The 24,954-nt window shown below is 47.9% G+C and overlaps 2 protein-coding genes across 6 annotated transcripts in view; both read left to right on the forward strand.

Annotated features, from left to right (window-relative positions):
- Positions 1-87: 87 nt before the first annotated feature.
- Positions 88-9,527, forward strand: SCAMP4 (secretory carrier membrane protein 4). 5 transcript variants are annotated; one of them, XM_044453476.1, is made up of 8 exons: positions 88-285; positions 2,403-2,457; positions 2,846-2,974; positions 3,529-3,685; positions 4,566-4,667; positions 5,318-5,435; positions 5,550-5,595; positions 6,978-9,527. In XM_044453476.1, exons 2-8 carry the CDS (start codon positions 2,451-2,453, stop codon positions 7,028-7,030), a joined length of 612 nt encoding a protein of 203 aa, XP_044309411.1. In that variant the 5' UTR covers positions 88-285; positions 2,403-2,450; the 3' UTR covers positions 7,031-9,527. The 5 variants fall into 5 exon arrangements, with proteins under 5 accessions (XP_044309411.1, XP_044309406.1, XP_044309407.1 ...); XM_044453471.1 differs by lacking the exon at positions 5,550-5,595; XM_044453472.1 differs by lacking the exon at positions 5,550-5,595 and having other exon boundaries at positions 88-272.
- Positions 9,528-16,605: 7,078 nt separating this feature from the next.
- The window catches only part of CSNK1G2 (casein kinase 1 gamma 2), a 58,592-nt gene continuing 50,243 nt past the window's right edge, over positions 16,606-24,954 (forward strand). Inside the window, exon 1 of the mRNA XM_044453399.1 lies at positions 16,606-16,894. The gene's annotated coding sequence lies outside the window, so the exon portion shown is untranslated. The remainder of the gene's footprint in view (positions 16,895-24,954) is intronic.

Here is a 24,954-nt window from a genome sequence, read left to right on the forward strand (position 1 = left end):
TGCGAATTCCAGAGGCGCCCCGCGGCTGCGGGCGAAAGGCCCTAAGAAGAGCAAAGAACTGCGGCAGCCGCTGGGAGCGGCGCGACGCAAATAACGCGAAGCCCGATTGAGGGGCGAAGTCCCTTGCCCCCCGGCCCCTGGCTGAAACTGCACGCTGATTGGCTGGCTCGGGAGGCGGGGCGGCCCTTGCACGGCCGAACGCGTAAAAGGCGGTGTCACGGGGTTGCGCGCGTGTGTGTGAAGGGGTAGTGCAGTGGATCGCTCTCCGGCTGGTAGGCATTGCAGGTCCGGGAATTGTTAGCGTGGTTGCGGCTAATATTATTGCCAACGTAATTACTGGGGCTTTAATAATGCTTCTGTTGTCTGTATTGCAATTATCCTCGCAAGTTTATTTTTCGTCTTGCAAGCTTTACTCTTCTTGCAGGCTTTTCTTGCGAACTTCTTCTTCCCGCAAATCTGTGGTTGCGCCTCTTGCAAAGTTTGTCATCGTTATCTCCGGAAATTTGCAAGAACGCCGAACAACAAACTTTATTCTTGCTGCTCCTGCCAACTTTGCCGCAGTCACTCCTGCCAGCGTAAAAGCTCAAAGGCTTGGAGGTGGCCTGGAGCTCTGGGGGCTGCTCCAATAATACTTATTTTTCTGTTTTTTCTTTAGCGGGAGTTCGCGCCTCATTATGACTAGAAAGATATTGCATTGCTCGCCTTGTTTTGAAAGGTCCGTCACGCCCACGCCCGGACGCTCTTTTTCCTACATTTCTTTTGATTTTCTCCTGAATAACGGGCTTCAGAAGCCTGTTTGTTTCATTTCTCCGTTTCTGAAATATGCTAACAGTCGCCACACTGTTTTATGATTTCTCAGCCTCTGCATGGTCTCATTCATGCTTCTTGGGTCAGGGCGTTCTGGAACTCAAGCCAACATGGGCAATGGCCTGGAATGACGGGAATTGTAGTCAGACAACATCCAGAGGGCCACAAGGCAGTTTCTAGCTGTGCTACCCTGGTCTGTATCCTGTGCCCGACTCCAGCAACAAAAATCAGAAGCTGGGGACGGGACAAGCCCTTCTCTGGAAAGCAGCTTCTTAGAAGGAGAAAGGTTGCACTATGTGGACCAGAAACTTGATAAACTTGCAACGTTGTCCTCTTTTCCATGTTCCTCCTCATGGTTAGGCTTATTCTTAGTCATGTTTTTCCAAATGCTAGTAATAAGCATATTGAAAGATTTTTAAAACAGCCAAAGGGTGAATTACTAAACAGCATTTTAAAAGCATTTCTGTTTTCAGGAACTACAGTGATGAACAGCTGCAAACAGTTGTGTGTGCAGCCTGGACTCCTTTTGGGAAAAGCGTTACCACAAATGCAGCTTTCTGAGCTACTCTGAATGTCCCTTTCAAACGTTCCAGCAATTCTCCAGTTGTGGAACTTTATAATAAAGTTTGTTTGGCTCATTTATTTCATAAGTTGCATAAACAGCATTGCTGGTTTGAGAATGTGGGATTTGGAGGTCTTCTTTTCTGCCTGAACATGCATAGGATGACATTTGAATCCCATGAAAAGGAATGTGTCCTGCCACAATTCAACCTCAGTCTTGTTTTGCTCAGTTTTATTCCATGGAGCAAATGCTTAAGGTGATCAATCCCAGGTTTCTGTGAGGCAGTGAACCCACTGGATTCCTGGTTTGGATTCCTGAATTCCCCCACCTTTCCTGGAAATCAGGCTGGGTCCCTTTAAACTGGCTTCCTTGAAATCAGCATTGCTTTGACGTTCTGATGAAACGGAACTTCAAAGCCCTACCATTTCCAGTATTCCCCAGCTTTGTATGTGGCACATGGGCTACTTATGGCCCCCATTCTTGTTGTCCCCCCTCAAAATTTACACAAGAGGGACACGCTCCATTAAAACCAAGATGCATGGGGAGAGCACCCACTCCCCTTCTCAGCAGTGTGGTCGGATCTGCCCACTGATGGGTTCCAGGCTTCCATTGCTGACTGTGGCTGATGGGACCTGAATTGGTGGGCACCCAGTTTGGGCTAGGCTGCTCTAACCATCACACTGCAGCACCTTTACAGAAGATAGACTCCTTGGGCTCAGCTGCTCTCCTATGTAAGGGAGGCAGAAGGAATTCCTTGTGGGGAGCAATGCAGTCATAAAACAGGTCTCAATGCTTTGGGGTTTTAGTCCTCATCCTATTTTCTCTGCCCCCCGATAGATCAACTTTTTCCACTGGTGGGCTGGCCCCTAAGGAGGTGGGGTTTGCGTGTCATATTCAGTTCCTGAATTCAGTGTTAAGAGACAGTGACAAATAACAGAACTCCGTGCTTTCCACAAGCTGATCCAAAGGACACTCTTGGGCAATAGAGGCACAAATTCTTATGTAGCTTAAGAATTTTTCTTGTCTCTTGTAGACCAGTCGTGAGTGATCCTGAACTCCCCTGGGTGGCACCCTTGGAGAAATGGCAGGTAAGGAAGAAAAGCGGAATCACTCGAGCCTGGATTGAGTGCTTTCCCCCTTCTTGCTTTTCCTCAAGCAACTTCTGACGCCTGTTTAAGAATCATGCAAAGAGCACGCAAATAAAGCCTTCCACAGAAGCTTAGCCTGCAAAAATTCATTCAAGCAGCTGCAGTTTCCTATTTTCATCCTCTTTCCAACTTCCAGTTTCCCATTTCTCTCATTTCTTCTGCTAAGCAATATGCAGAAGTTCAGACACCCTTAAGCACTTCTCCTTTCATGTCCATTTTGCAGTTTCTAGCTTTTGGGGCAAGAGGTGTTTCCGTGTGCTATGCTTGGCTTTAGAAACTGCCACATGCCTGTCTAAGCAGCAGCAATGTTCTCATTCTGCCTTTGCAGAGAAGGTGAACAACTTCCCACCACTTCCAAAGTTTATCCCTCTGAAGCCATGCTTCTACCAGAACTTGAACGATGAGATTCCAATAGATTACCAGCTGATTGTGAGAAGAATCTATCAACTCTGGATATGTAAGTTCAAGGAAACCATGCTCTGGGAGTGGAGGAACAAGGGTTAACTTGGGGTTTTTCTAGTTTAATTTCGTGTTCTTGGAGTTAAAGCACAGCCAAGTGCTTTCCGGAAATAAGCTTAAACTCTATTTTAAAAAAAGAGCTCACTGCTATTCCTTAGTGGCTTAGAGAGATGCCTGGAAGTACGTCAGCAAAGCAGGTTGTAAGAAAACTCCTGACCCAAGGTGGAAAAGGATTTCTAGTCATTGGGGCACAGGGTGAGCTTTTCAGGCATAGGTTCTTCCTTCAGTAAGTGAAATCAGGATAACTTATGCAAACTGCAAGCCCTTATACTCGCCCTTGCCAAGAAAATAAAAATAGCAGTAGACAAAACTGCATAGAAGCTGGCTTGCTTGGAAGGGTGGATTGTCATCAGTGGTGAAAGCAGATGCAAAAAGCGCCCTGTTTGATTGTTACGTATGTTTGCCCTCCACGAGGGACGTGAGGTTGAGAAGCCTTCCCCTAGCAGCCTCTTTTGAAAGCCATAATTTACTGAGTCCTCTTTTTATCCACAGTTTACTCCATCACACTGGTAGTGAATCTGGTTGCCTGCCTAGCCTGGTGGATTGGTGGTGGCTACGGGATCAACTTTGGCTTGGCTATGCTATGGCTTGCACTTTTCAGCCCTTGTAGTTATGTCTGTTGGTTCCGCCCAGTCTACAAGGCCTTTCGGTGAGTGGCCCCTTGGGTTGCCTTTATCCCTCTTCTCTAAAACACCACATATCCAAGGCTAATGAGAGAGAAAGCAAAATTTTGCTTTAAAAGCCTCCTGTGGCTTTTGCTTTCAAAAGCAGCTCTCTGCAAGTAAAATCTAACTTTCCGAAAATGAAGGCCCTAGCCCATTTTTTCCCCTGTTGTTATTTTGGAATTCTACTTGCTTGGGTTCTCGCAGACTGAAATGGCGCGGGATGCTTCTGTAGTCCATGTACATCACGATCATGTGGAGTAGATCTAAGTCAGTTTAAGCCTGGCTAACTGGAGAATGCTAGAGATTTTTGTTCCAGCGGATGCTTTTTTTAAATTGGAAATGACTGGATTCCTGTTTTGTTCGTTTCTCTTTCTTGGGGAGCTGAGTCAGCTGGATTGAGTTCCCATAGCACACGGCCTCTGACCTCTCTTTCTGGCCTTCTTCAGTCGTAACCCTGCTGTGATGAAATACATTTTCTCAGTTCGCTTGCAGGGAAACGCATCCGTAAAAGACCCCGCAGAATCTTTCCAAGGAAACGTGGCAGAACATTCCTTCCTGCATTTTGGACAGTGCAGTCTGACATTTTGGAAACGCCAATTGAATCTTCCACCTTTCGGTGGGAAACGGGTTTGCTCTGCTCTCTCGAGGCTTTTCTGTGCGTATCCTCCACTGTCCCCTCTGCCACGAATTTTGATCCTTCCTTTTTATTATGCTTTTATTTTTTAGACTGGGGGGGACAACTCCTCCAACTCTTCAAGGAGCTATTTTCTTTGCTAATTCACAGTTTTCCTTCCATAACCACCACATTTTTTTTTATTTGTCAGTTTGCTTGTGCACTAAGTAACCTTCCCTTCCTGCTCACAGGTCAGACAGCTCCTTCAATTTCATGCTCTTTTTCTTCCTTATGGGAATGCAGTTGCTACTGTCTATCTTACAAACGATTGGATTCAGCGGTTGGGGAGCTTGGTGAGTACGAAACTCCTTGTCCTTTAGCAATTCTTGATTCTTTTTTTAATAAAGAAAAAGTTTTAAGTTCTTTTTGAGAAGGTTGAAGGTTATTTACACTACATCTGGCAAAGACTGGGGTCTTAGCTTTCCCTTATTTGGATCGATGCTTGATTAAATTGGAATGGGCAGCAAACCTGACCCACGTGCTCCAGATGGCCTTTGGAGCCTCTGCCTTCTTGGACACGCAGAGCTAAGAAACGCACCGCCTACAGGAATGAATGTTAGACAGGTGTCATTGCAGAAGCTCCATTTTTAAAGTGGGGTTTAGAAGGGGCTACACATTTCCTTTTAGCAAACAAATGCATGGGGAGCAACGTGTTCCTACGAACTGTCTTCTCTTATTGAGCCCTGTGCTTGAACCTCCCTGCTGGGAAACTCTGATTACCTGCTTTGGAACAAGCCAAGATAAAGCAACTGCAGACCATGGTTTCCTATCCTGGCTTGTTCCTAAACTTAAGTAGAGATTCCAGGTTCTAGGGAAATGAGAAATGGAGGTCATTGAAGGGCTTCCTTGTTTTGTCGTGACAACACACAGGTATCTTAACTTACAAGTTTGTTGAGAGATGAACAATCGTTTCTGAAACTCCTCCTTTTGCCTGCTCTTTCAGTGGTTGGATGTCTGCCGTGCTGTTCTATAGTACTAATGTTGGGGCTGCCGTAATAATGACTTTCTCGGCGATGATGTTCACTATATCAACAGTTGTGATGCTTTTCTGCCTATTCCGCGTAAGTAGATTTTTGTCAAGGCTCAGGCTTGCTCGGCCTTTTTTTGGAGCAGGAATGATGGGGCAGCTGCCGGGGTAATGAATGCTTATCTTTGTGTTTTTTGTGATGGATCAGTCTAGAAGAATTGCCCGAGTGAAAGAAGAGGTCCAACCAAAGCTGAGTAAGTCTTTGCTTTACTTCTGGCAAGGTTCCAACTTCAGTCAAGCACCGAAAGTGTGATCTGTAGGCCCTCAGGTGACCCTTGTACCAACAACCACGAACCCACCAGCAAAAATTATCCGAATGGCAGCAGAGAAAAGCTGGCTTGTTTTGTTGGGAGGAAAGCAAGCAGTGGTTTGCTGCTGAAGTTCATCTGCGGGCTGGATAAGGGAGCTGGCTTTAAAGAGAGAACAGTCCTTTTTCTGCCGCAGCACCACAATTTGGCAGCCAGTTCAGCTAAGCAGGGGTAGGTGTGTAATTCCAAAAGCTGCTCGGCCTTGTCCTACCCGGCTAAGAGCTGGCTTGCCTGTGCAAGGTGGCCTGCATTTCTTAATAAAATCTGAAGGCTGTGTTTCAGCTGGACAAAAAGCGTGCTCCATTAAGTTGAAACCTGCACAGTCAGAAGTAAGCATCACCGAGTTTCTAAGCGGTGAATTTGCACCAGAACGACTGTGTTACGAAGGACTTAACTAAAAGGCAACTGTTTTCCCAGAACATCCATCTAGATAGGAGGTTGCTTACTGCATGTCTGGATGAGTGCCTGTTGGAGCTCATGTCCTTCCACTCAACTCCCACTAGTTGTTCTGTTTGTAATGGTTGCATGACTAGACCTTTCGATCCTTCCCAGTCGTAGCTGAACCCACCCTAAAGAGGATGGTGGTTGTGTCTCTGCGTGAGTTACCTTCTAATTGAGCAGAGCAAGAACTGCAACAAAGAAAGGTTTACTTGGGCCTCTTTCCTTAAAACAGCAGGGGGCCCTTGCCAATGGAAAGCTGCTAGTCTGCAAGAATCAGGTGGAGGCAGAGTTGTGAGCTGTCTGTGTTCTAATTTTATTGCATTCCATTGTTTGCAAGCAAGCGGCCTGTTTGCTGTTGCCTCGCACACTGGTGTGGAAATCCTGGGCTAGTCCTTGGATCTTGTTGTAAACTTCCTGAAGAGCTTCTGCTATGAGGCAGTATAGAAAATAATATAGCCAGTGTGGTGTTAAGAGTGCGGGTCTGGGACTCAGGCAGTCCAGGTTCTAGTCCCTGGGCCCATCACAGACTCTCAAGTGCAGCCTACCTCACAGGGTTGCTGTTGTGGGAACAGGATGGGCAACAGCAGGAGGAGAATGCCGTAAGCTGCTTTGAGTTCTTTGTAAGAAACAAGGCAGGGTATAAATCTAATAATAATCAGAGGCTGTCCTTCGCTGTGAATTTGCCTCTTTTGCAGTTGCCACCAAATTTAACTGTTGTTCAGATGGTTGGGTTCATAAAAGCACTCGGTTTCTGACAAACAGGTGGGGAGGCTGTATGTGTTTCAGAAATGCGATTAATTGCTCTTTTCCTTCCTTTCTCTGTTCAGGTACACCAAATCTACCGCGGCGGAGAAGGAAGCCTTCAGAAGGCACAAGATGAATGGCAGAGGGGCTTGTGGAGGGACCCCCCAAGCCGCGAAGACCAAATCAACAACTTCTCAGGAAACAGCCTTCCAGCCTACCCCACGGTCCCCACTTACCCCAGTATCAACCGATGGCCCTAACCTGACCCGTCGGGCTTGATGGATGGTTCTGTTTTGGGATGGTGCAAAACTCTATCGCAGGTTTGGGGCGTGTTCTTTTTGTTGTTGTTCTTGGGAAAGTATGGTTTTGTGTTCTGTGCATCATCCCATCCCGACCCTGGTTATATTGTGTGATTTCTTTTGGCCAACTTCACAAGCTCTGGGTTCCATTTACAAAACTCTTGCGTTGCCTCTTGGAATTGTGGAGAAGCAGGTGCTGCCACTGTTTCGACCCAGTCTGTGCCAACATACAGGGCTGCCATCCATCTTCCTACGTAACTGTAGAAAGAAAGAAGTACATAAGCATATCTCAGCCAGCTTTGCCACTTCATGTACCAGTGACGTTTCCACTGCACCCTGCAGAAGTCCTTGTGACCCCGAACCTCCCTGTGGGGCTGAATTGTGGCCCCGCAGGCATTCTAGTTCCTTTCTCTTGGGACTTGGAGCAGGGATGCCCAGTTTGTGTACTGCCGGAGCAGCACCCGCAAAGGCCACACAATACATCAATTTCGGAAAGATGGCTATTGCCAGAGAACGCTCCTTTTTCTTGGGAAATGCAGCATTCTCACCAGCTTCCAAATTTTGTGGGGGATTATTTTACATCCATGCAGGAAAAAAAGTTGTACTTCTTGCCTAAATATGCAGGGCATTTTTTTCCCAAGAGACTTTGCAAGGTACATGGATACATACCTTGAGCACTATTGATTTCATGTTTGTTCATGAAAGGTCTCCTTTTTTTATGAACTGTATGACTACAAGAAATATTTTTGGAAGTTTCTCACACTTGGGAGTAAAAATAGCAATGTGAAGCACTTCATTTGGGTCTGGGGGACGACGAGACTGTGGGGACCAGTCACTGAGACATGTGCCTTAACATGGAAGCCTCTTCCATTTTCCTCCCTTCAGGTTCCCCGTCTCAGATTTTGTTTACACTTAAGGGTTCTCTTTCCTCACTTAAAACTGACATCTTGTAAGTACAACGTATGATTCAGTACTTTCTCTCTGTATCTCCAGGAAATTTTGCATGGATATGTTAACAGATGAGCCAAAGAGAGAAAATGCTGTTAGCACAGGAGGGCAAACACCTCCAAACTTTATTTTGGAATTGGTAGGGTGTGCACGCACACGTGTCTTTCATGTCCCAAATCCAGTCTGTTTACAGGCCTTCTGAGATCTCATAAAACATTCCAAAAAAAACCTTAGGAGTGGGTCTTTAGCATGACTGGTTTTTGCTCTGACTTAGACGAAAGCTTGAAACCGCCTTGGAAGTATAATAAGTGTCACTGTCCACTTGGGCAGCTTTGTCTTTGCCTTAATTGTACTTCTCCTTACGTGAAAGCTGCCGGCAGACTTTCAGCGGTTTGCATTCAGCCCTCTGAGAATCACTGAGCACTGATGTAGGCCAAATATCACGGTACCCTTTTCGAGGCTGCCGCGTGGACAGTCACTAGGACCCTGGATACGTAGCCTGGGCTGCTGGCGATTTTTATGTGCCGGAGAAGCCCTTTTAGAGTGCATCCTCTACCAGGTTGCCAGCTGTGCCATGACAGGCAAACGCTTCTCAGTTTACACAGCCATCCCTTCTGTTTTTTGCGTGCTCTCCTTCCCATTTTGGCAGCTTTAAACTCCCATTTCTGGCCATGGAAGGGATTTGTGGGTTAGGAATCAAGACCTTCTTGGGAAGACTTTGCCAACTACCAGTTTCTAACTTCTGGTGGGATTTTCTGTGTTACATTTTAGGGAGGTCACTTCCCTGCATACCCGGAAAAAATTCTAACCCACAATGGGGAGCCTTGCAGAGCTTGGATGCAGACCTGCTGGTCACTTCATCCAGTACATAATAGGAGCTCCTACATCTGGGAACAAAGAGCATAGCTGGCAAAGACCTGCCAAAGAGTTGAGCAGAGCAGGAAAGGTTAGCCAAAGAGCTCTGCACATGTTTGGGAGCAGATTCTGCGCTACAACCCTTGTCCTGCCATGGCTCTGCCCACACTACAAATGGCAGACCCGTTTTTGCTTTTTTTTGGTTCTTAGCTTGAGATCTAAGATCCACCATCCACACCCTGCTTCAGAATAACCCACCGCCAGTGACTGGTTTGCCCGCTAATGTACAGCTTCCAAGATGTCTTAATATGATACTGACTCGGATATGTAATGCCATGTTTATGCACTTCCTTTCTAAAGGGACTAACTTTGTTTCGGGGTGAGACAGGGCAGGGGAGCAGAATGAATTCTACTTGCCTGCTGCTTATTCTGCATTGTGCTGTGTAAATCAATTTGCATTGTATTACCATTGCCTTATGCTCCCACCCAATAACAATAAATGAACTTCACTTATTGAAAGCACAGTATAAATGTTTGTGTCTGTCTTTCTGCTTGCTTGTCTGTCTGTCTTTCTGTCTTTAGGCCTGCAAAGCGAAATCAAACCGTTCACCGAGAAAAGGGGTTTTAATAATTGGAGGTTACGTACTTACCAGGGAGTAAGTCCCGTTGAATTTGGTGAGGATTTCAATTGAGTAGAAATTCATACGATTGTATTATAAACTGTTCCCAATTGAGTAGGATCTTCTGTATAGAACACAAGTGCTTTAAAACTGCAGATAAACTGCAGGTAAATCCTGTTTGAAAACAACTCTTACCTCATGAAAGAGGCTGCAGTTCATGGGGAAAAAAGAGCGTGTCTTGTCTTCACAGAATTTTTACTTCTGGCCAGATTTAATTGCTAGTTTGGCAGTGCAGTCCTGTAGGTGCCGCCTGCGATGTAGCCTTCTTTAAAGTCAGTGGGATTTACTCCCAAATGTGTGCGTAAAATTGCAATCTGGATTATTTGTGCTTGGCTGGCACAGCAAGTGCAGCTCTTTGCAACTTAGTACCTTCTCAGTGGGGTCAGCTCTCCATTCCTGGAGGCAGCACTAAGGGAGTGAAGAAGGGAAAAGGGCCTTTCCACCCGCCTTGCAGAAAGGATTCTCCACCATAGCCTCTTCCTTCCCTGCTCCTGTTTCCTTGCATGTCGTGACTTTTAGATTGTTGACTTGCTGGCAAGGATTTGCTTGTCGTTGTTAGTCGCAAAGTCGTGTCCGACCCATCACGACCCCTTGGACAGCATTCCTCCAGGCCCTCCTGTCCTCCACCATCCCCCGGAGTCCACCTTAGCTCACACCCACTGCCCCAGTGGCCCCATCCAGCCCCCTCATCCTCTGCCACCCCTTCTTCTTTTGCCATATATTGTTCCCAGCATCAGGCTCTTCTCCAGGGAGTCCTTCCTTCTCATTAGGAGGCCAAAGCACTTGAGTCTCATCTTCAGTATCTGGCCTTCTAAAGAGCAGTCAGGGTTGATCTCCTCTAGGACTGACCGGTTTGATCACCTTGCAGTCCAAGGGACTCGCAGGAGTCTCCTCCAGCACCACAATCCAAAGGCCTCAATCCTTTGGCACTCAGCCTTCCTTATGGCCCGGCTTTCACAGCCATACATTGCAACTGGGAAAACCATAGCCTGGACTATACGCACTTTTGTCGGCAGGGTGACGTCTCTGCTTTTTAGTATGCTGTCTAGATTTGCCATAGCTTTCCTCCCCAGGAGCAAGCGCCTTTTAATTTCTTTGCTGCAGTCCCTGTTTGCGGTGATCTTAGAGCCCAGGAAAATAAAATCTGTCACTGCCTCCATTTCTTCCCTATATTTGCCAGGAAGTGAGAGGACTGGATGCCATGATCTTAGTTTTCTTAATGTTGAGTTTCAAGCCAACTTTTGCGCTCTCCTCCTTCACCCGCATCAAGAGGCTCTTTAGTCCTCTTCACTTTCTGCCATGAGAGTGGTATCATCTGCATATCTGGGGTTGTTGATATTTCTCCCAGCAATCTTAATTCCGACTGGAGATTCATCCAGCCCCGCCTTTCTCATGGTGTGCTCTGCATATGAGTTAAATAGGCAGGGCGACAGTATTCAGCCAGTATTCCCAATTTTGAACCAATCATTGGTTCCGTGTCCAGTTCTCACTGCTGCTGCTTGACCCACATTGAGGTTTCTCAAGAGACAAATAAAATGGTCTGCTTGACTTGCTGTGTGAGCCATTTCTGGAGGTTTTCTGGCGTATATTTCAAGCATGCAACCTCGCGTTCTGTTGTCCCAGCTGACATGAACTCCAGCGATGTTGACTGGGCACTGAGAGTTGTTGGTTAACATCTGAAGGCCACCTGATCGGGTGCTACATGGGTTCAGGCATGATTCTTGGGTGGCTTGTAATCCTTGTGAGCAGGTATAGGCCATGAAAAGCAAGAAGAATACAGCTCCCATCAGCCTTCACCATTAAGTTTGCTGGCTACAGTTGGGGGACGTTGTGGGTCAAAACTCCCCAAAGATCGCAAGTCACCTCCTTATGCCTAGGGATGTATTCTGATTCTTGTATTACATATTTGACTGGGGAGTGGAGACAACGAATTGGTTAACAGCTTATCTGGGATAACCTCTGATCTTCCCAACAAGAGATGTGCATGTCCCAGCATGTACTCTCTTCCTACTCATGTGTAAAAGATCCCAGTGTTGCTCTGAACCCTTTACAGAGAGAGAACAAGGAAGCAGCTGTCCTTGCATGCTGTATTAGGTGCATCCTGGCATTGTGGTGTTATCTTACAGATAATTCTGTTAGAATCCCATTGAATCGGAAGAAGAGGCCCAGCTAATTTAATATGGGTTCCAGTTCTACTTTTCCACATGCCTTCAGGAAACCTACAAGCAGGATGCAAAGATATCCATCTTGACCACCTTTGTAGCGCTCAAAACTTAAGCGATGGAGTCATTTTCTCTGTGACTGCAACTTTTCCTTAGCTATGAAAACTCTTCCACAGGTCTCTTTCATGGATTGGTTTCATTCCCATCTAAAACCGCTGACTGTTGACATAACTTGTCCCAGCAGTTTGCAGAAAACTGCATTTCAACCCCTTTGCTTTAGTTTGTACTGGTGTGTGTTGAGTTTTGGATGTTACAAGATGGTCAGGGAAAGGAGATTTATTTAGTGCTTGCGTCTCTTGAGGCCTAATTAGTTGATTAGTACTAAAAGAAAGAGCTTGGTTTGGCTCTGGCTCATGTGCATCAGTCACCACGGGAAGGGCAAAGAGCATCTCCAAGATGGAATTTGGCTTTCTGGCTGACAGGAATGCCAAGAGTGTAGGCTGAAGGGGCATCAGGCATTGGCTGTGTTGAAGCTGAGCAGGTGTGGGGCTGGCTTGAGCTTGGAGGGGAGACCCCTGGGACTTGCATGTCCCTACCTTGAGTTCCACCAGGGAGGAAATAGAATAAATGAGAATATAATAAAAGCCCTATCATGAAGCCATTGCCAGCAGCCCACAAACCTTTGTTTCTCCCACTCGCCTGAAATATATTTGCATTTCTTGGGAAGGTTTGAAAGAGAATGCTGTTTTGTAGGGTTGTATCAATCCATTTGGGGCCTGTTAGAAATTAAAAGATGCTTGCTCTTGGGGAGGAAAGCTATGGCAAATCTAGACAGCATACTAAAAAGCAGAGACATCACCCTGCCAAAAACATTACATATAGTCAAGGCTATGGTTTTCCCAGTTGCAATGTATGGCTGTGAAAGCTGGACCATAAGGAAGGCTGAGCTCGGAAGGATTGAGGCCTTTGGATTGTGGTGCTGGGGGAGACTCCTGCGAGTCCCTTGGACCGCAAGGCGATCAAACCGGTCAGTCCTAGAGGAGATCAACCCTGACTGCTCTTTGGAAGGCCAGATCCTGAAACTGAAGCTCAAACACTTTGGCCACCTAATGGGAAGGAAGGACTCCCTGGAGAAGACCCTGATGCTGGGAACAATTGATGGAAAAAGGAGAAGTGGACGGCAGAGGATGAGGTGGCTGGATGGAGTAACTGGGGCAGTCGGTGTGGGTTTGGGTGGACTCTGGGGGATGGTGGAGGACAGGAAGGCCTGGAGGAATGTTGTCCATGGGGTCGCGATGGGTTGGACACGACTTTGCAACTCACAACAACAAGATCTTGCAAATGGATGGCGATCGTCAGATGCAGAAGCAAAGCAAGCTCATCTTCCCGAAGCTGTTTTAGGCACCTAAAAAGCGGGGCTGTCTACAGTTTGATGGTTCCCATTTGCAATCGTGCAGTAGAACCTGAACTGTTTGGACAGTTTCTGTGTGTCGAGCATCAATCCAGCAAATGTCCTTTTGTTTTGACTTCCTGTCAGGCTGCCCAGCTGGGGGTCTGCTTTGGAAAAAGCCCCTACAGAAAAGGTTTTCTAGCCTTCAACCCTCAGCAGCTTTGGGCTCCTGCTTTAAGAACGGTGCTTGTTTTATTGGTGAGGAGCACCTGAGGCTGAACGATAAGCAACAAATTCAAATCCAACCACTGCGCCACTTTGGGTGGGTGCATGCATGTGTCATTCACACTAAAAAATTCACTTTACACTGGGGGAACACACATTCTTTGCAATTGGATTGTCCCATTCTCCCTCCTAGAAGATTGGGGCAAGAAAACGGTGAGGCAAAAGGGGAGAAAGATGTTTAATTTTTTAAAGAAGTTTGAAACAACTGGGAGTTTCAGTGCTTATGTATAGCTAATGGTACAATTATGGATGCTTGTGTTGTTTGCCATGGTATATCACAGAAACATAGAAACAGAGTGAGTCAGAAGGGGGCTCCCAGGCCATCTAGTCTGACCTCCGGCACTAGCCGGCTCCGCTCATGACATGCCCACCATGTGCACGTCCAGCCTATTCTTGAACACCCTCAGCGATGGGGCCTCAACCCCCTCCCGTGGAAGCCCATTCCACACCCTCGGGGTCCTAACTGTCAGGAAGTGCTTCCTGGCATCCAAACGAAACCTTGGCTCCCTGAGCTTTGCTCTGTTGGAGCGCGTCCTGCCTTCCTCTGCAGGGGAGAACAGGTCTCTACCCGCCTCCGTGTGACACCCCCTCACATACCTGTATGTCGCCAACAGATCCCCCCTGAGTCTCCTCCAGGCTGAAGAGGCCCAGTTCCCTCAGTCTCGCCTCATACGGCTTCCCCTGCAAACCGGCCACCAGCTTTGTGGCCCTTCGCTGCACTGACTCCAACCTGGCTATATCCCTCTTGTAACGAGGTACCCAAAACTGAGTGCAATACTCCAGTTGCGGGCGCACCAGAGTCAACTAATTCCTGGCAACAACAGGGAGTGTGTCTGGTTGGTGGTGTTTTGTCCTTCACGCAGGGGCTTTTAGGATTTCAGCCACTCTGTTATAGTGGCAGCTGCCTGCCCAGATTTGAGAATGGCTGGCCAAATCCAGAACCGAAAGCATAAGCCAGCTTTTGGACTTTATATGCCAACAGGTGCTTTTGCCTTTGGTTACCTTCCTAGAAGGTGATGCCAGATCCTAGGATCTTTGGAATCAAACTGTTGAATTATTTTAGGGGTATGTGATGCCAGAGATATTTGACTACATTTTTATGCTGCCTGAAAGCTATCTGAGCAGTTCACAGCATTTAAAACCAGGAATGCAACCTGAAAGGGTGAAACTCCAGTATAAAATGCAAGAAAACCTAGCAGCACTGTGAAGTTTGCCTGTCCTTACCTGGATGAGCACTGCCTAGCAACGGTGACACAAGCCCTGGTAACTTCCCGGGTGGATTATTGTAACGCAATCTACATGGAGATGCCCTTGAAAATGGTCTGGATATTTCAATTAGCACAAAACAGAGCTGCCAGGTTGCTGATGGGGACTGATTGTTATTCTCATATAACGCCAGTCCTCTACCAGCTACACTGGCTCCCAGTTGAGGTCCGGACCAAATTTAAGGTGCTGGTGTTAACCTATGAAGCCCTAAACGGCTTGGGACCAAGATACCAGAAGGAATGTCTCCTTCCTTATTTGCCCTCATGCTCCTTGAGATCGGCAGGAGAGGCCCTGCTCTGGGCACCCTCCCTGAAGGAGGTAAAGAGGGTGAGCCATTCACAGGAAAACACAAGTTGTTTTATCTGGAGCTGGAAAAAAACATGATGTAAGTGCCAGGTGAACCTCTCCTTACAGTCTGATAGAAGTGTAACCAATAAATGAAATATGGATGAGATATTCCATAGTTAAAATAGAGCTTCCTTGGACAGTAGCAGTCAGTCTTTAAATAGTGGCTGATGATTAGAACAATGGGAGGATTGCTGGTGAGCATGGCTGGTAGAATCTGCTTGGCTGTCATTGTTGTACTGGAAATATAAGATCGGCAGGGATAAATTTTCCTCCTAAATCCATCCAAGTATCTCTGCTATTAAAGCAGGAAAAAGTTTCCGGGAAGGAACTAGTTAAGGGGCTGCCCTCTGTCACGACACTGTCGTAAACCCCCCTCTGGTCAATCCTCTTTTCCCGCCACGCCCCTCCCACTTCGGCTTTCCGGATTCTCGAGGCCGCCTTTGGTCCTCTCCTCCTCCTTTCCCCCAAGGAGTGGGGCAGGGGGACGAAGCCAGCATGCTCTAACTTCCGGGTTCATGTAGACTCCTATAGGCAAGTGGTGGGCGGCTAGAAAAGCGCGTGCAAAACTTTGAATTTTTGGAATTGCACGCGCTTAGGCGGGAATCCTATACACTGCCAGACAGAAAAGACTGCAATTCCCGTCATGCCTCATATCTTGTGGCACTGCGTTCCGCAGTTTAACTACACAGTAGTTGCAAATGCTTCTACTGTCCTGTGTCCTGAATCTGCCACCCGCAAGCTTCGTGGCATGGCCCCTTTGGGTTCGGGCATGAGGGGAGAGGGAGGAGAGTGCCCCCCATTCTGCTTCTCCCAAGAAGCTGAGACTCAGAGCAGCTCAGAAGAATACAGGAGGGCTGCAAAGAGGTTGGACAAAGTCGTGGAGGAGGCGGCCAGCAGCATGACTGCCACTTCTGGAAGCTTTTTGCTTTCTCCAGGATCAGAGGCCAAGTGCCTGTGTGCACCAGTTGCTGGGGAACAGAGGTTGTGGGTCTTCCTGTGGCTGGTTGGCCCGTGTGCACAGAATACTGGACGAGATGAGGGCTGGGCCTGATCCAGTAGGGCCATTATCCTCGTCATCCGCTGTTTTTAATTCCTTGCTCAAGATATTTTGTTTAAATCGATTTTCTTTGTCTCTATGTTCTTTGAACGAAACAGCAATTTATTTCCAATTAAGCTCATAAATAAAATATGGTAACCATCTTGCAAAGTGCTGTTGTTCTTTTATTGTAATTATTTGCTGCACTCCTTTTAACTTTAATTTCTTTCAACCGCGACTATGCTCCCTCCCCCACGCCCCGCTCTCGCCCCGCACATGGACGATCCCGGCAACATCCCACGGAGAACCAGACGTCTTCGTCACAGCCTCGCCACGTCTTCCGCTCCTTGCTCGCCTCTCTTTCCCTCCCGCCCGAGCCCTGCCCTTTTTTCTTCCTCCCCTTCCTTTCTCTCCGTCTCTCGTGCGCATGCGCTGCAAGCCCCTTTACGAGAGGGCCAGACCGAGGAGCGAAACGAGAGTCGTCTAAGCTTCTGGAGGGCCGCCCGCTATTCACCAACGCGGCTTGCGCCGGCGGCGTGACGTCATCTCCATAGCGCGCCGCGGGGCCTTACGCCACTAGCGCAAAGGCGTTGCTCTCTGCCTGGCTGGGAGGACGGAGCCCCAGACGAGATTTGAAAAGGCGAGCGGGGGTGATGGCGGGGCCGGTGGGGGGCAGCCCCGTGGGCCCCCACCCCTGAAGAGCCCCGGGCCGGGGCAGCCCGCCCGCCCAGGTGAGTCACCTGGTGGGGGCTGGGGCCCCTGGGGGAGGGGGTCTTGTGTGTTGGGGGGCGCTCCTCTTCGCCCTTGTGCCCCCATTTCTGGGGGGATTGGGGGCAGGCCTTGCATCCTTTTCTGGAAGGGGGAGGCGGGAGGGGGAAGGGAGGAGGAGGAAGTTTCACTTTGTAGGTGTGGGTGATTAAATTGGCTTTCTTTTCCCGCCCCCTCCCCAAGCCCACCCAGAGATTTGGGCATCCCCTGTTAGGGGCAGCCTTTGGGAGGGGGAGGGGCGGGACTTGGAAGGGGGCGGGAGGCCCTGTTGCTTCGCCTCCCCCCTCCTTCCTCCCCCCCTTTCCCCCCTCCTTTAGCATTGTGCGAGAGTTGGGGGACCCTGTAGTTATTCCCCCAACCCCTCTGCTGTAGCTCCTTCCCTCCCACCCGCTTTCCTCTTTTTTTCCTTTGGATTTCTTGATGTGCGGCTGGGATCTATCTAACTCCTCTAAACAGTAACCCCCCTTCCAAAGGCCTAGAAAAATTAAAAAAAGTAAAAAGTGATTTTGCATGTCTGTGGGGGGTGGGAATTGTGCAAATGGAAGGCTTGGTCTGTTATGTTATTGTTTGCGAAAGGAAGGGAAACAACATTAAATCCATGGTCTGCTTGCCATGGATTTATTTCAGTGTATGCGATTTTCTGAGGAAGGGAAGCCGTGCTATGCTGTACTTCAGTGGATCATATTTTCAGTGATGAGGGTTAAAAAAAGCCTTTTATTTTGCCGGAAAAGAGCAGCAAAGTGTTGCGCTTGGTGGTGGTGGATATAGTTGCAAAGGTTGTGTTTTAATATAATATTTTTGCCCTAGGAAGGAAGTGATTCTATGTAAACAGTTGAACCCTAGTAATTTAACGCTGCGTGCATTTCTTTTTTCCTTTTATTTTCCGTGGGGAGCTGGTTCCCCTATGCCTTTCCAAAGCAGTCTCTGTAAATAAGGGTGTGTTTATGCAAAAGAAAAAGCAGCGGTTGGATGGTGGAGGGGGAACAGAGAAAGCAAAATAAATCGAAGCAGAATGAATTTGTAAAAAATATTCTGGAAAGCCTATTTTGGAGTGGGGGGCAGATTCTCCATGCAAGTGTAGAGGAATACATTTTAACAGGTTGAAACAGGAAAAAGACTTTCCATCTCTCCTATTGTGTGCGGTAGGCACCCTGGACTAGACGGATCAGGCCTTCCATTTCCCCACACCTCCTTTGTGAGATGGATTAAAAATTAGAACTTTCTGTTTTGCTGCTTCTCTGTTCCCCCCAAAAAGCAACCTGCTGACCAACTGTTGCAGTGCTGTTTGATGTGCGCCCCCCCCCCGGTTTTTTCTCCTTGCGATCTCTTTCCCTTGTCTGCCTTTGTTTTTTAATGCTGGGAAAATCCATGTGGCTCCCTAGTCCCCATCTCCTCTCCTCGCACCCCCCACTGCCAAAGCTCTTGGCTTGCTTTGTCCAGCCTAATTTCAACGGGGGGGCGGGGGCAAATGAGGGAACAATTTTGTGAGAAGCAAAGGGTGGTAGATATGGAACTGAGTTTTGCATGGCAGCTCAGAATGGTTTCATTCTGTGTACGTTTTCATTTTTTCCCCCTTTCTGAGCTTGGAAACCTACATTGCCTTTTGCTTCCTGTGGATGTTGGAAGCCAAAATGGCTTATGATGGGGGAACAGGATGGGTTTTCATCTTCGCTTCTCCACCCCTGGTTGGCAGGTTCTCCAGGGATTGGGACCATTTGGATGCTTTGGTCTATGCACAATGATTTTAATTCCCAAAAACAAACTTGGTATGGGTTTGCGGAGTCAAGCGAGTTTGTGGCAGACTTTCCAGCAAGCTGGTAGGACAGTTCAGTAAAATGCCCCCCAGTAAACATGGTTATCTGCATGTTATTTTTGTATTTTCTGCTTTTCTCTGATGAGTGCTTTCACATGCTGAGAGCTCAAGTAGGTGAATCCATTTGCCAGCAGCAGTCTTGACCAGGAAGTGTATAAGCTGTTTTTTTCTCCTCTTCTCAGAGAACGTTGACGGGTAGCTATAAAAATAAAACAGGGAGGAAAGGAAGTTCTGGAACCAAGGAGTGAGGGCGTATGGGAGTAGTCTGGTTCATTTAGGAAGATTTGAGCCAAGGTATCTCGGCATATCATGCAAGGTCTTTGTGAAATGTTTAGACTGGTTCTTTCCCATATTGCCACGTCCTTCTCTTCCAAGCCATCTGTGCACTCAGCATGATTTTGTTTGTAAGGTCATTGGGGCAGAGAGTTGCTCCTGCCTTTTATCCTTCTGAGATCTCTGAAAGAGCTTCTGGCTCATGAATTGGTGGTTTTGTCCAAGGCTTCTGGCTTAGCAGGGATTGGAGTCTGTCTTCCCTTGATCATACTGGGTTGGAATCTCCTGGTTTAACTGAAAAGCGTGTTGGAGAGCAGCTTCTTGGGAACTCCACGGAAGATGTTTAATGGGATTTTCCCTTCCCTACAAGCACACGTTGTGGAAGGAATTCAGGAATAGGATATCGATGCTAGCATTTCCTCTGATGTAACCTTTAGTGAATATGTGGATATTGTTTCTCAACAACAACCTTACCTTTCCCTTTGAGATGGCAAGGCCAAAACTTAGCATATTTCAAGCCATGTTCTGGGTGGTTCCCTCAAGGAGAAGCAGGGTCATGGAAAATGAACTTTTTCCAGCTCCCCAAAAGGATCTGCCCAGCTCATGGAATTCCCTTTGACATGTGAAACCATAAGGGAACACTTATTTGTTTGTTTGTTTGTTTGTTTGATTTCTGTACTGCCCATTAACCGAGATGTTTAATTAAAAACCTTCTGGTGCACTCTGCATTTGAGTTGCGTAACTCTGAGAGTGCATCTGGTCCTGTGATCCACTGCACTGTTTGCTATGCTTTCAGCTGCACCCTTACTTTGGTCCTCCAAGGGAAGCAAAGGACTTCTGTGATCCCTCACTGTCACACGCTCACAACAGCCCTGTGAGGTGGGCTGGGCTGTCACACAGCGAGTTTCATAACTGAGTGAGGACTAAGAACCTCAGTCTTTCCAAAAGAAAGAAAGAAGGAAGGAAGAAAGAAAATGACCTCAGTCTTTCCAGTCCAACACTCTTAACTCCTGTCCCTTATGGAATTAATTCCAGGGCAGATGCAGTTCCCTAGCAGACTATCCATGGGGGAGGAAAAACTTTGCAAAAGCCTCTTGGCCTGAACCGCTCTGCCAAAAAAACACAAAAAAAGCAGTGAATGTTTAACAGAAGCTCAGTTTGGTGGTTGTCTCTCTAGATGGGGCAAGTGTTCATCTTATTTCTTCTTAAGGGCTGGTCAAGGCAGAAAGCTTGCTGTTAGAAAAGAAAACAAAGACAGCAGGAAAAATGTGGGTGGTAAAGGCTTTTTTGTTTCCGGTTGATTCTCTCTTTTCTTGACACTGGCTAGGAAAAAATCCTTCTGTCGCAAGGAATAGTCGATGTTCAGGGGTTGATTTTTCTGCTTGTTCCCAACACCATAGTGGCACTGCAGGTGAGCATTAATTCTTAAAACAGTTGTGCTGGCTTTTGTCCTCGCATTCTGGGACTGAAAGAAAGGCTCTATTGTTTATTCTTCAGGGAGAAGATGAGGGGGGATTGTGTTTGTTTTTTGGAAAGATGGTGACTGATCTTTCTTTCCGATGTGCGGGTGGGCATTGGACACCTTTCTGTTGATGTGGATGATGCTGACGCTGGCGCCCCGGTGTTCTCTGAGCTTAAGTCTAGATGCATCCTGAAATCCTCATGGAAGGCTGGAAAACTGCTGTTCAAGAGCCAGGCAGTTTCTGGTTCCTGTAGAAAGACCTAGGTGTGTGTTCTCCCAGGACCAGCTTCGCCAGCTTCTACCACACCGTCTTGCTGACCCTTCATTTGTCTTTAGTAATGATCATGAAAAAGCACAACGCCAGAATAAGTATTTTTTGGAGAGCTTTCTTCCTCTGCAGCCTTCCCCTGTGGGTCTCTTTGTCATCATTTGGAAGAATCCTTCTGTTCTTCAAGCTGAGAGTTCCTATACTCTCTAAACCTTGCTCTCTAAGCTTCCTGTACTCCCTCTCTAAGCTTTGAATGTGTCATTATTAATAAAAAAAGTTTCTGAATCCCTGACAGCAACAGCATTTCCCAAGCTGAGCTGGATGGTCCTTGCCCCTCTGGCTCCTCGAAGTATTAAAGCAAGAGCTGGAAATTCTGTCTCCGGCAGAGGGAGTTGGGGGTCCTACTGTAGCCCTGCTCAGTATGACCAACGGTCAGGAATGATAGCTGCAATTTCAGAGCCTCTAAAGGGTATAGAAGGGCCTGCAGGTGGCGCAGTGGTTTAAAGCGCTGTGCTGCTGGGCTGGTTGATCGAAAGGCCGCCAGTTTGAATCTGCACAACGGGGCGAGTTCCCGTTGCTCTGTCCCAGCTCCTGCCAGCCTTGTAGTTCGAAAGCATGCCAATGCAAAGAGATAAAAAGGTGCCACTTCGGTGGGCAGGTAACAGCGTTCTGTGCACTTCGGTGTTTAGCCATGCCGGCCACATGCCCACAGAGACCGTCTGCGGACAAGCGCCGGCTCCCTCGGGCAGGAAACGGAGATGAGCACCACCCCCTAGAGTCAGGCATGACTGGACTTCACGTCAAGGGGAAACCTTTACCTTTACCTTTTAAAGGGTGCAGAATTCCCAGCCCTGTATGGAAAAGGGGAGAACCATGTTGTGGACACCCCATCCTAACCTCCCCAGGGCCGGGCCAAAATGGGTCGGCTTTTTGGTAGCACTCAGACCTGGCCCTGCTGAGGAGGGTGAATGGGGCAGGAAGGCTGTGGGCCTGCCTGCTCGAAAATGGGGTACTGTGGAAGGCAAAAGCAAACTCCGGCCGTGGAAGTTTCCTTCCACTGTGATAACTCTATGCTGTTGAGGACTTCCTACCTTTCATCCCCTCTGCCTCGGTGGCCCAACACCTCTCTGTGTGAACTCTCACAAGGCAGGCATGGGAGACATCAGTTGTTGAAAGGCTCCAGTGAAACTGCTGGATCAGACCAAAGCCTTGTATCACAGGCTGGGACGTCGGCAGGTTTGTAACACCCGTCGGCCCTTGACATCAGTTCTGCTGGCTAAAGCTGATGGGATTCTGGGCCAAAACAAATCCCCCATCCCAGCCTGTTTAATCCAACTTTCTGTTCTGATGGTGGCCACGCAGCTGTTCCAACGAGAAGTCCACCACGAGAGCCATGCGCGTTCACATCTAATTCCTCTATAAATTTGTATAATCCCACTTAAAAAGTCACCCAGATGATTGGCTGTCACCATTTCTCGTAAGAGGAATTTCTGTACTTCAGCTAAGCACCGTGTGTCTTGTATGTGCTGAAAAACTCTTCTCATTTGTCATGAGGGGAGAACCCGTTTGGGGTCTGGTACTAGGAGAGAGGGGGAGAACTCCGCATACAAACTTGCATGAAACTCCCTCCCTCCCTAACAGTCTGGAAGGTTTATTTGGAGCACCAGCCCTGGGGTCTGACCTCGGGACTGGGACTCCAGATGCAGAGCTTCTGCAGAAAGGATCACACCAACTACCTCTCTGGGGTTGCAAACGGACTTCAGAGAGGAAGAAAAGAGGCAGGGGAAGGCGGAGGTGATGCCGTATCCAGACAGCACCCCAACTGCTTCCTTTCCCCCTCTTGGGTGCTGCAGTCAGGTGAAATGCAGGGCACAGAGCACCATGGCGATGAAGCTGCCACGCCACCAGGTGAGTGAGTTCCACAGGTTTGCATGCATCAGGCCTGCAAGATATCCGATTGCAGCCTGTGCTCCCTTGTTGGGTGAATTCACCACTCTGTGCCTTTTATGCACTACTGATTCCTCTTCCCCCAGTTCCTGGAGATGCGTTCATGGCAGCACCTTCCTGAGCGACAGACTGCAGGGGGGGGGGGTCTTCCTCCTCCTTCTTCAGCCTCCCATTTCCAAGTCTGCAAATGATTTGGCAAGCAGGGGAACTGCAGAGCATTTGATGTACCTTTCCCCTGCTTTTCTCCTGTGTTTACAACCTCTTCTGTCACCTCGTTCCTTCCTTCCTTCCTTTATCATGGTTTTGAAAAATTGCACTCACCGTCTTGTCATATGGAACTCTTGTTACATTACCAAAAAAAAAAAAAATGCGAGCAGGATTTAAAAGGAACCAAAATCAAAGTTAATGTGACTTTTCTGCAGACTCAAAGGGAGTGTTTTCTTGCTCTTTGGGGATCTGGCTGGTTCTGGTGTCATATTTTATGATCTATATTGTTAGTCTCATTGATTACTTGCCAGTAGGATAGTGGGGAAAATCAAATTGCCTTTCCGCATCTTTATATCATAGCCTGCGAAAGAGTGCGGCTCCAATTCTTAATCCATAAAATGTGTATCCTGGGTGCCCACAGCTGGCGAAATGCTGCACCTGTTTGTGAGTGTCGTAAGCTGCAGCATAAGGCTGCCATGGGGCATGGCTCCGAGGCTTGTGGTGTGTTCACACGGGAGCAGGACACGCAGGTGTGGAATCGGAGGCCTGGATACGCTCCGGCCTGCTCCTTGCCCTGCAACAGCTTCTGTTGTGGGCTGTACATGGAACATACTGAGACCTTGGCATATAGGTCCCTGAACAATCTGAGACCGGCTTCCCAGGCGAGTCACGTTCCTGATACACGCTGATGTGACAGCTAAAATTGGAGGAAGCTTCGCTGGCTTTATTACTCCCTGTGGATTGCCAGTCCAGAAATAGGCCTTCTCTGTGTTGGCACCCACTGTATAGAAGCACTGCCCCCTGGTATTTAAGAGGTGCCAGCAGTAACATGCTTTTACTGCCTGTTCCAAACCTGCCTCTCTGTCCAGACTGTCTGCAGTGACTGCAGTGCCCAGTTAGTTTATTTAGTACTTAAGTATATTCAGGCAACTGGAGGAGTTCAGGATGAGGAAGGGTTAAGAGTCCGTTGTCGTGGCCTGGCTGGCATTTGTCCGACCCCAGCTTAACAGACCATGAGCAACCCAGCTTTTGCACCCATCTCTATGGATTGGAACGCAGTGTGGATGGTCTTGGCCTTGGTCTCCTGTGAAAAATCCTCACACTTGAAAATATGATGAGGAATACAAACTCGGAGGATGCAGAGTTACTGCTTTGGTTACAGGCTTCCTTGGTAAGCTGAGCAGAGAGTGACATCCAGAAAGTTGGGTGATACCCAGAAAGTTGACACCTAGGCTGTGTGTGGATGCTGTTACCCATTTGCAGATGCTGTAGGAAAGTGTACTGCTTGTAATGCAGGGGTCTCCCAGTACACCTTGATTCTTCGGGAGGTTTTGTTTTGTTTTGTTTTGTTTTGTTTTGTTTTGTTTTGTTGTAGTTCTCCAGGGCACCTTCTTAAAGCAAGCTTACAAATGGTCACTTGCCCTCTGAAAAACCATTGGTCCCCCTTTTTTCTTTCCGGTTCAAAATTGCAACGGCCTGGCATTCATAAATGAAAGCATGCTTCTTGCCCCATGTGGGTTCTTTTCAGGAGACGGTTCAGAAATTTCTGAACTACTTCCAGTTGTGGATGCTCTGAACTAGGACTTGCTGCATCTCTCTCTCTCTCTCTCCCCCCACACACTTTATTATTTATATCCTACCTTTCCCCCATAGTGGGGCTCAAGGTGGTGACATGCAGTTCCAACGGGGTCTCCCCTCCAAGCTCAGACCAGTCTCGGACTTGCTTAGCTTCCACATGGTGCATGCGCCTTCAGACCATGCTCCGGGTCAGCCCTCAGTACTGCTGTTGCTTTCTAGCTTGCCTTTGGGCCCAAGCTCCCAAGAACCGATCCTGCTTTTAGCATTTCCTCTTGCAGCTTTCTAGATCTGCAGTGCCCATTGTATCGCCTGCAGGCAGCATGTGACACCCCCATACCCTTCCCTGAAACTGCTCCCAAATCCCCCCCCCGTCACGCCACTCCTATCTCCCCTTTTTTAGCCATTGGGCAGGCACATGTGCCTTTGGGTCCCCCACCCTCATTCGCCCATAGGGGTTGTGTGCCCCCTTCTAGAT

This window comes from Varanus komodoensis, unplaced genomic scaffold (assembly GCF_004798865.1).
Source record: "Varanus komodoensis strain SLA01 unplaced genomic scaffold, ASM479886v1 scaffold79, whole genome shotgun sequence".
NCBI lineage: Eukaryota > Metazoa > Chordata > Lepidosauria > Squamata > Varanidae > Varanus > Varanus komodoensis.

Excerpts from the sequence above, each read along its gene's own strand:
- SCAMP4 (XM_044453471.1), top strand. Across the intron at positions 3,686-4,565 it reads CCAGTCTACAAGGCCTTTCG|GTCAGACAGCTCCTTCAATT; the intron begins GTGAGTGGCCCC and ends TCCTGCTCACAG. Across the intron at positions 4,668-5,317 it reads TTCAGCGGTTGGGGAGCTTG|TGGTTGGATGTCTGCCGTGC; the intron begins GTGAGTACGAAA and ends CTGCTCTTTCAG.